The 11242-nt window shown below is 42.6% G+C and overlaps 1 protein-coding gene across 1 annotated transcript; it reads left to right on the top strand.

Annotated features, from left to right (window-relative positions):
- The first annotated feature begins 184 nt into the window (after nt 1-184).
- On the top strand, nt 185-10862 carry B3GALT6 (beta-1,3-galactosyltransferase 6). The gene has a single exon (XM_080379748.1). It carries the CDS (start codon nt 529-531, stop codon nt 1570-1572), a length of 1044 nt encoding a protein of 347 aa, XP_080235874.1. The 5' UTR covers nt 185-528; the 3' UTR covers nt 1573-10862.
- The last annotated feature ends 380 nt before the right edge of the window (nt 10863-11242 follow it).

The following is an 11242-nucleotide window of genomic DNA, read 5'->3' as shown; positions in this document are numbered from 1 at the left end:
CCGAGGCGCAAACCTCCCCTAAGCCTGAGCCCCCGCCTCGCCTTGCCGTGACCCAAAACAGCTGCCGGCAGGGCGCGCCCGGATCCAAAATGGCACCGCCTCGGCCTCGCTGCCCTGTTGCAAGATGGCTGCCGCCCGCCGCCGCCGTGCGCGGTCAGGTGGTGCGGGGCGCGGCCACTCCTCCTGCCCCTGCCCCACAAGGCAGGCGGCGAGCGAAGCGGCGGCCGCTACGCGCACCGGGTCCGCGCTGGAGGCCCGGCGGGTGGGCAGGAGCCGCTCCTCCTCCCGGCCTGAGCTGGTGCTTCCCTGAGGAGAAGCGGGGAGAAGACATGAAACCGCCTCTGAGGGACGGCGAAGCACGGTGAGGGTTCCTGCAAGAAGCTTGTCCCCTCTCGGCGGCCGTAAGCCGCTCCAGCCCCTCCCCCCCTTCGGGGCGGGGCTCCTGCCGTTCCCGCCTGAATCTCGGGGGGGCGGGGCCTGGCGGGGGGGGGAACTTCGGCCTGTTCGCTCTGTCGAGGCCTGGCGGCCATGAAGCTGTTGCGCCTGCTGTGCCGCCACAAGACGGCCCTGGGCCTGGGCGGTCTCTCGCTCTTCGCCGTGGTCCTGCTTTACCTCGCCAAGTGCACCTCCGAGGGCCTCCGGCCTCTGCCAGCCCCCCGTGGGCTCCCGCACAACCAGCCTGCAGCCCTGCCGCCGCGGGGTGCCAGGGGGCCACAGCCACCGCCGGTCCCGCCACCCTCCCCTGAGGAGACCGCCTTCGTGGCCGTGCTCATCACGAGCGGCCCCAAGTACAGCGAGCGGCGCAGCATTATCCGCAGCACGTGGCTCTCAGCTGCCGGCCGCCCCCCTCACGATGACATCTGGAGCCGCTTTGTCATAGGCACGGGTGGGCTGGGGGCTGAGGAGCTGCGTAGCCTGGAGCTGGAGCAGAGCCGGCACAGAGACCTCCTCCTCCTGCCAGAGCTGCGGGATTCCTATGAGAACTTGACCGCTAAAGTCCTGGCCACCTACGTCTGGCTGGATCAACACCTGGACTTCCAGTTTGCCCTGAAGGCTGACGATGACACCTTTGTACGCTTGGATGTGCTCGTGGAAGAGCTGAGAGCCAAGGAGCCACGTCGCCTCTACTGGGGCTTCTTTTCTGGCCGTGGTCGAGTGAAATCTGGTGGCAAATGGAAAGAGAGCGCCTGGGTGCTCTGTGACTACTACCTACCGTATGCTCTGGGCGGTGGTTATGTGATTTCAGCAGATCTGGTGCACTATTTGCGTCTTAGCAGAGACTACCTTAACATGTGGCAGAGTGAAGACGTCTCCCTGGGGGTATGGCTGGCTCCCATTGATGTGAAGAGAGTGCATGACCCTCGTTTTGACACTGAGTATAAGTCACGAGGTTGCAACAATAAGTACATAGTAACTCATAAGCAAAGCATCGAGGACATGCTGGAAAAGCACCAGACCCTGGCTAAGGAAGGAAAGCTCTGTAAGGAGGAGGTTAAGCTCAGGCTTTCCTACATGTATGACTGGGGAGTGCCTCCTTCACAGTGTTGCCAAAGGAAGGATGGCATCCCGTGAAAGTCTGAGGAAGGAAAAGGCTGAATGTTGACAGACTCTCTGAGCTTGGTTACTGTTACTTGGGGAGAATCCCGGTAACTAGGGCTTAAAAAGTACTCAAAAAGATGTTGCACGATTCATTATGTCACGATTAATGAAATCCTGAAACTCCTAAGAGCTACTGATGTGGCATGATGTAAAGATGTTAAAAAAAAAAATAGATGACAAAAAGCATGGAAAGGCTCATATGACAGGATTGAAGGCAAATAATGGGTTGCAAAATATGGATAGTATAAAAAAATTGGGGAAGGTAACTTGAACGAAATGTTGCTGGAAGATTTTTAACAGATTCTGAGAATTATTTGCTACAGATCATGACAGGCCTTTATGCTATCTATAAGATTGTGAAACTAGCATCTGCTGTTTATTTCTTGGCAAGGAAGATGTGTCAGTTTGGCAAGATTTGAAGATTCTAATAGGGCCGCAAATCAGCTGCTGTTGCCAGTGGGAACAGGTGGCTGGGTATTGACACAAGCAGTCAAGTAAAGGGAACAGTTTTACCTAGGATATTTGCATTAGGGGAGGGAGAGGGTCTGTTCTTTGGCAAGTGCTTCGATTTACAAGAATGGAATTATTAGACCTTCTGTGTAACTTGTCTCTTAAGCTTTTTGTTGTTTTAAAGACATCATGTACATAAATTATCTGGCAGCTACAGAGTAAGTATATATTTAGAAAGATGGGTTAGTTATGGTATTTTGCAGATGCGGAATACATTATCTTATTTGGGGGGCAAGTAGTTAAGCTACAAAGCTAACCTTCAGTTGTTAGGCGTAGGTGTTGTTCTTGGCTTATCCTTCAAACACACTGTGCATGAAGAAACATTACCCCCCCCCCCCAACAGTAAGTAATCTCACTGACTACTACTCAGATGTTGTGGCTTTCAGATTTATATTGTTCAGGACTACTTCTGTAAAATGTAAATTAGCAGGATTAGGTCAGTGGAAGCTATTCAGAGGTCAAATGAGATTGTACTAATGTGGGTACCTCAACTAAGAAAGTAAACTCTGTATGCAGTCAAGAGAAATAGGTTCCCCCAGCCCCCAAATTCCTGTTTGAGGAGAACCGTGTCTCTTTTCAGGAGATACATTGCAATCTAAGGAGACTAGTTCCCCAACAGTCACATTTATATGCCTAAAGCTAGACTATGTGAATTCCCTCCTTCTCTCCAATAGCACCTTTTAGTGCAACTAAAAATAATTTTACAGGAGGTTTAAATTAATTGCTCAAGTAATATGTCAGTAAATGGGATTATGTCCCCTAGTCCTGTCTACACTGAAAATAATTCTAGTACTGACAAAGCTTGTCAGCATCACGTGCAGTATTGAACAGTAAATGCAGACAGGACATTCTTGACTGTAGAACAGATCACTTACACAATTTCTTCATGTTCTTTGTCTTCAAACCTTTAAGTATGTCTGTAATACAAACATTTATGAATGGCAGGTGCTCTAATATACAGAAATACTTTTTTCCCAGTACTAGAACAGAGCTACTGACTATTGGTAGCCTTTGTCAGCCCCAGATCTTTCAGTATAAGCAGAGTTTTTACTTTTATGCCTGAAGGGCATTCTTAATTATCAGTTTTACTGTTTGTTGCACACTGCACTTTCATACAATTTCACTTCCTCATCTCCCTAGGTCAGTGTCTGTTCCCACCTGTAGGAAGAGACAGATTCCAAAGGAGAAAAAAAAAAAAAAGGAAAGATGCCAATATATCTGCATTTTTGCATCTTAAATTAGCAAATCAGAAATTTGTACCAAAAGACTCAAGGATGGGGTTTTTTGTTACCTTGTTTTGATTAAATTGTTGAGGATTAAGGAAAGTCTTCTGCAGAGGATGGTAATTATTTTGAAAATTTGAACAAATCTTTGACTTCTTTCTGAAACAAAGTTAAATTAAGGTACTGAAAAAAATAAGTTCTTTTAGCATGTGTCCATTCTAATGCATGCTTATGTATTGACAGATAGGCAGATGTGCTTTTCAGCAAGGTATACTATTCCAAAACAAGAATTTAACAAGATTACAGGAAACTTAAATTGGTTTTAGCCTTTTAAAAAATACCTATTTGCCATTTGGGGTTCACTAGTGTTGTGTGTATATATATGTGATTAAATGCTTGTAATGTGAGTATTTATTTATAATTATTGAAAATGTATTATGTGTAGGAAAAATAAGATAGTTAAATGTCATTTTAAATTTGTTTAAGGAGGTACTGTAACGTCCATGAGAATTACATATCAAGCAGCGCTTGAATTTATTGGCGTACAAGCCATTATTTAAAGTACTGGGATCTGAACCGCAGATCAAAAAAGTCTGCTGCATGTCTCTCAAGCTAGTAAGAATGTACTGTTTATCCATTTCTATCAATAATTGTGTTTATGGAAGTTGTTTACATTGTTGACTTTGACTCTCCCTACCCAAAACTCTCATCTTCACCCCCGCAAAAAAAAAAAGAAGTTTTTTTTCATTGCTAGCAAAAAGAATGACGAAGAAATGCTGGATCTCCATCTGATAGTTGACCCCGTGGAAAACATGATGCATACAAGTACTTAATAGCTGAGAAATTCTCTTGAAGAGTTTCGTACGCGAGTGTCGGGAATAGTGTGCGCCCTGCAGCACTTAGCACAGCAGGTCTGGCAGCAGCACAGCCTGTTGCCTGCCTCAGTGCACTCTGCCTGCACATCTACAGGATGAAGCTCAGAAATGATGGTGACCACTCTTGCGTACTTGATGTCTGGATTTTGGTTTGACACAGCTTCGTTATACCCTTTTCTGTTTAAATTTACTCCTGTTTTGCTCTAGGTGCAAAACAAATTAATGTGGAAGGCTTGACAGATTCCTATCCTTTGGTAAGTGGTTTTAGTTTTCTGAGTAGACAGCCCCTTGCTGCAAATACACATTTCAATCCCAGTTAACTGGGAAATTCCCCAAAAGTAAAAGATGGAGTTTTTTAGAGGGTTTTTGGCATTTTTAAAAGCAAATTGAATCACTTGGGAGAGAGCAGGCATCCCACATGCTGTGTGGAAAAACCCAGAGAAACATTAACTAGTACTGGGTTATTATTTTTTTATATATATTTTACTAGAAAGAATTTGCATGTGAAAGACCTATTAATGTCATTTTGAGTAATCAGAAACATCTGTGTATTGGATGAGTCAGTCACTCAAAGTTTAAAACTTGAATTTCAGTCCAAAATTCAGTTTTAGTCCATTTTTTTCTAAAGCAAAATGTGAAGCACATTTTGAACATACGAATTGCATATTTTAAAAGTGCTAATTAAAGACTGTCTTTCATACCTTCTCAGGATTAGGTTCCATATTTCCCGACATCATCTCAGAAGTCTAGTATATGATGTTTTTATACTTAAAAAAACTATGATGTAATCTTTGTCTCACTTGAAAGTCAGAGGGAGGAGTCTTGACTTCAGTGGGTCCAGCATTTGGGAGGATGTTTAAGGGCTGCTGAGAAATAAGCAGTTTTTGGTCTTTAGAGCAGCTACATTAGAGTGGAAAGTTTTGTTGTGGGCCTTAGTGAAAACAAAATTAACCAGGAACAGATTTATCTTCTTTTTTTGTAGCTGTTCTTGGTGGCAATAGGTTAGTGATATTTTGGGCTTTTTATTTTTTTGACTAGCATTTCTGCTGGTTTCCAAGTTTTCTCTTCATAAATACATTTTTAATGCTATTGTTAGTGTGGAGGAAAATAATCGCCTTAGCTTTTCTAGATACCATTGTGATGTGCAGTATAAGTTAAGCAGCTGTGTCAAGTCTTTAAGCTTATGTTGGCATCCATTCAGGACTGCCCGGTACCAAGTTGATCTGTAACACTGTTGAGCTTTTTGTTATTATTTACACATTATTTAATTATTTTTTAAATCGGGCATTTAGCATTCTACCAGAGCTAATAGACAGATAAGTTAATTGATCATGACGTCCTCTCTCCGTGATCATATCTAAGACTTGATACTGAAATACTTAATGCTGACAATGGCATAAACTCAGCTAGAAAGCTGATTTTATTTCCCAGTGATTTTTTTAAGTTAACGTGCAACATGACTTAATTACTTTAGGGTGTAAAACTAAGCAGCTAAAACATTAACTGCCATACTAAAACTAACAGTTCCACTTTAAAAACCCTCAGGGTTCCAAGAATTCCCATAGTCAGTTCAAGATTTTAAAAAAAGAAACCCAGCATAGAAGTTAGTATTCCTGTAGCTGAATACTTTCTTTTCTGAATGTCTAACCTTATTCATGTGAAGTTTGCTCAAATAAAGCTTCTATGTGTCATCCTTTTCATAAATGTCAGGTTTTCTGTAGTTGAAATGCCTCATTTTTGAGTGTTTAAATTTGTATTTCTTACCTGTTACTGCTGATATTTTGGGGGCCAAGGTGTTAGCTTTGCAGATTTGATTAAAAGCCCAGCAGCATGGGATGGGGATTGAGAACTGCATTTCTGTTAATTTCTGTTCAGCTCAGCTCCAGCATCAGACTTGAAATACGTTTTTGGTATTGTTGTATGCCTGACAAACTGTCAACACCTACACTACTGTATATTTTATTTAGAACACGCTGCCTGCAAGACTCAAATCTGTTGCTACACGTACCTGTGTAAGATATGCTTTTACCTTGGAACTGGAACTTTATACCAACATATGATGCCAGTTACCACTTTCTAGTACAGACTATTGAAGTAAAGTCTAATACAACTTGGAAGCCGATCAGTCTGTTACTTGTAGCTTATGTGAAGCTGAAGGATACTACATGTGTGCCTTTATGAAACAGAATTAGGGTGGGGTGCTGTGCTGAGTATGTTTTAAACAATTGAATGAAATTGCACATTGTTTGCAGCCACATAACTGTACCGTTGGGGGTGGGGTGTGGCACACGGTTTATTTGCTCAGCATTTATATATGAAATAAACTGCTAGAAACCTGAAGCTATCTGTGATGATGAAAACTCTTGGCAATTGCTTAAGTGTATTGTATATGTATTTATGTCCTTTCATGTATGCCTTTATTGGCCAAAGGATCTGTGTGCTGTGATTTTTAATAAAAGACTTTTGCTGTATAGGTGGTGGCTTGTTCTATGTAAGAAAAGCTGCAAGCATGGTTATTTTCATTGTATTATGCCACTGAGGGGCAGAGGATTGGCTCAGTCTTGAGCAATGGCACAAAAATGCTTCAGTTAACGTCAGTAATAATGACTGATCAGCAGCCTAGGAGGAATGGCACTGGGTCACACGTGTATACGTAAATATATGTACCTGTTCATCCTAATTTGATGCTTGTAGCAGTATAGGGGCAGGACTTAAACCACAATGCAGTCAGAAAAAGGGCTTCTCGGACTAAAAAGTCTATTGATTCTGGGTTTAGCCAAGTAGTATTTTAAGCAGTTAGGCATCCATAAATACCATTGGCTACAGACCTGTTTTATGTTAAAAAAACCAAAACAACAAAATACCAGCGATATTCTGAAGAAGAACTGAAAATACTTCCAGAATAATCTGTTCAAATCGTTCCAATGCTTCAAGCAGTTTAAATAGCACTAGCTTTCTGTTGATTAAATAGGTCGTCCATTCTCTTTAAAACGAGCATGTTCTTGCTGTTGCCAGAACCTGGAAAGCACATTCTGGGCTGTAGCCCAGAGAAACACCTCTGGTAAATAAACCAAACCCAGAAGCACAAGATGACTGAGTAGGACCAAGTTGTTGCTTTTGGTCAGAAGTGTTCTGGTTCTCACTAGCAGCTCTTGAATTACTTCCTAAGACTGTCATTGGAGGTGTTTGTAACAAAGTACAATCTGACCAGGAAACAAAGAGTAATTTTCCCTTTTAATACTGTGATCTCAAAGTGTCACAGTCACCTCTGACACGTGGAAATCTTTGGCAAGTTTTATACGTTGCTAGCCATATCAATTAGGTCCTAAGTGGAGAGCAAAAGGTCCGCTTCACACCGAGCCCACAGTGACATTTAACTCCTCTGCTCAGGGACGTTAGGTGTTTATATTGCCTTATTTGCTGAGGTAGAGGCATAGAAAAGTAATAATAAAAACACTTCTCCAGTGCATTAGTAACTTAGAAACACTGAGGTCTGAAGAAGATTGATTTAAAGTGGAATTAAGACTGCAACATTTTTGCTGCTGTTGCATTGCAACCAAAACCATCTCAGGTCCTACATGCATCCTTCCTGTGAATTTCTAAGTATCTAACTTCTAAAATTAGCAGATCTTCAGCAGCTTATGATTTGTATTTTGCCACTATGCAGAAGCCTATGAGGAACAGAAGCCTTTTTTGTGTCCAGCTGTCATACCTGATGTTCTGCCTGTGGAAGAGGAGATGGCATACCTGGAAAACTGTATCGAAGTCGTTTAAGTGAGGCAAGGAAGCGCCCGGAGCACCGTTCCCCTGAAATAGCGTGTTGCAGTTGCAGGCAGTAAGGGCATTCTCAGAGCAACAGGTATGAGGTTGATGTATGTAGTATAATACAGAACGGTAGAAAGCCTAATAGTAAGATTTGTGTCTTGCAAGATATTTATAGATATGTTGCTAAGTAAAATTCATTTTAAGAGAAGTGCAAATCTGAAATTCCTCACCTACAAGGGCTGGAACAAGGAAGGATTTCAATGCTCTGGAATACAAGCCAAGTGACCATACAGAGCAGGGGGCTGGGAATCCGTGCTTGCATCCTGGCCCATAGGTCGTAATTAAATTCAAAATTTCATCCTCACCTCATTCCAGCAGCAGTGGTATTGAGCTTTAATTAAATTCATAAAACACTACAATTGCCAAATACATGCAATTTCCTCTTTTACTGAGCTAGTAAGTCCAATGGTCAATCAAGTTAAAGAATTGTCATTAAGTAATGCTGTAGTTAAAAACACACTTGAACAGAGTTCTAACCTGATGAGTCAAATCTACTAGTCCTCATTAGTAACCTTGGGGTTACTACAAGTAGACTTTGGGGCACACAGATATCAATCAGCAGATCCCTTATTACTTCTACTCACATAGGAACTTTATACTGAATTTGTTTCAACTATTTTTTGCAATTCCTTAGAGTATTTGAAAACCAAGACGTCACTAATGGCTTGTAAGAGATCATACCATGTAGCCTGTTACACTAGCAAGAAGAGTTATTTTCTTGTTCTATGCAAGATACTGAAAACACTAAAGGATTTAATGTCATTAATACTTCCATGTGCAGCCAGAGAAGCAATTTAAGCGCGTTGGTTCTGCTCTAGCTATGGCAGGGATATTGCTCTGCTGATTATCCGAGTACAGAGAAGAGAAGAATCTGTTTTAAACAAGTCAACAAGAGCTGTTTCAATCTGGCTCATCATTTACCTCAGGGTTTTCCCTTTTTTTTCCTGGGTTAGCATAGTAAAATCATCCCACCAGATGTATCTAACCAGATGCAGAATCATTTTAAAGGCTCTGTCAGCAGTAGTGCTTCTGCTCCCCAGCAGGATCTAAGGTAGGATAAAACCAGAGCTGCAGAAGTGATGCTGGGTTCTCCTCCCACTTTTAATCTGTGCATGGGTTTGAATGTCTAGGTCACAACACAAACTCAGCTTTTATCTGCATTTGGACCAAAAGCAATTAATTCCTCTATCAGCAAGAGGGGATAAGGAAATTTGACTTCAGCAGTACTGCATGCTATTCGGAGTCTTTGCAACCACTGCACTCAGCTGAGCACTACGACCATGGAATACCCAGGCATACTCTTAGGTAAAATTAAAATATTCAATGGGAAACTCTTGTTCTTCCTCTACCGCAGCAGTTTCTCAATAAAAGATGGAGATTAGAGCGCAGTATTGAGGAAGAGGTTCCTAGTGGGAGTAAAAGTGTGGTTTCAGCCAGCCCCAGGGAAAGAGGGCATCACAGCACCCTTCGCCCTTGCTCTGCCGCTGCGCTGAGGGGCAGGGGTGGTGTACCTCAGAAACAGAACCTGGGCTTCAAATACACCAGTATTTCTTCTGCCACTTGTGAAGTAGCAAGCAGACGGCCACAGCAGTGCTCTTGCACGGGGAAATGAGCTTTTGACCCCATCTCAAGGTCAGGATAAACATGCTTATTCTCTATTCTGAGGTATTTATTCAACCTGCTTGGTGCCTAGAGTCATAAAAAAAGAATGATCTTTGATTATCAGTCTCGATCAATTCCTACAAGGGTCTGAGGAAACCAGGGGCAAGTGGATTGGACCAGATTTGTTGGTTTTGTTCCTCCCCCCTGCCTCCAAGTCTGCTGGTGGGCACTATGAATTATGCATTACTGCTCCACCTCGGACCTCACCACCCTATGTCTTTAAACTGTCGTCTCAGGGACACAGCAAGTTTTCATTGCTCAAAGCTTGCTTCAAACTCAGCCATCCGATTCCAAAGAAAGCTAGCTCTGAAATTATTCCAAGGCTAAGCAATTTAAGGTAAATAAAGGCACCAGTATAAAACCTTGAATCTTCAGATTAATTATTTTGCTACGCGATGTTAGATGTTTTGCTTCCAACACAAATGATCAAACTCCTGTGGAAGTGAATGTAAGGAGAAGACTGACAAATAAGTCAAGGGAGCTAATTCAAAAGAGGCTGCCCAGCTCATCAACCAGAGAAGATATATATACTACTAACCAAGAAAGTTGCCTAAAAATAGACTTCATGGATTATTACATAAAAATACAGAGACAATCAGCGTCGAATGGCATGTGGTGTTTCAGTTTTACAATGAAAACAAGTCAGCTCAGAGGTGAAGAAACTTGTCCGAGATCATGTAAGGAGCTGGCAACAGAACAGAAGCTACAAACTGGTCATCGGTGCTGTGTGGCTAGTGCCGGGAAGTTCACGATAGCATTCCTGATCTTACACATCAGCTGATCCTAAGTTCTTCCTGCTGAAAGAAACGTGCCCGAACCCTGAAAATCCAACAGATTTTCATCCTGTTTGCCACAACAGAACTAAGCCATCAAACTGGCGCTGGTTTTTAATAGTTGGGTTTGTTTCCATCGGTAATGTCCCCCGGTCAGGGGTCCGTAGGCACCCTTAGCAGATGGGCAGCGTGGTGTGGTGGTAGTTCTCAGTTTTTCAGCCCAAAGAGATCAGCCTTTCAGACAGCTTTTCATTTACTGACCCCAAAGCAAGTTCTTACATAAGCCAGCAAGATCAGGTTAAATTGGTCACATCAGCTGAAGGTTTCAGTTAATACACAACACCAGATATTCAATACAAGCTTTCAGAGAAATGCAAAACCTGTTTGTTTTTTTTTTTTTTAAATTATTTCCCTAATAACTCCAGAATAGACAAGCAAGACATTACCTCTCCTCTAAACCCAAACCATTTGCAACAGGCAGCTGTTGCTAGAGGAGCACAGCCCGAGGACCATCTGCCCAAGAGCCAAAAGGAAGCCTTTTAGCTCATCTACCGTATCTTTTTTTTCCGGGAAGATTGCAAATAAAAGCAACTGACCCGATGTGACTTCCACAAGATGATGTCTATTCTCGCAGCCTAAACACTCCACACCAAAAAAAACCCAACCCCACAGAACTTTTCCTGCTGCTTTTCTAAGGACCAGTTAGTCCTCACCTTATGAATGATCCCAGGGAATCAGCTGGGAAACAACAGATCGGTTGCAGGTGAGGGTTCAG

Source organism: Falco punctatus (genome assembly GCF_963210335.1).
Source record: "Falco punctatus genome assembly, chromosome: 3".
NCBI classification, from domain to species: domain Eukaryota; kingdom Metazoa; phylum Chordata; class Aves; order Falconiformes; family Falconidae; genus Falco; species Falco punctatus.
Note: the sequence above shows the minus strand (reverse complement) of the source record. Positions and strands in the feature narration are given on the sequence as shown.

Bases quoted from the DNA above. Each gene is read 5' to 3' on its own strand.
- B3GALT6 (XM_080379748.1), top strand. From the start codon at position 529: ATGAAGCTGTTGCGCCTGCTGTGCCGCCACAAGACGGCCCTGGGCCTG.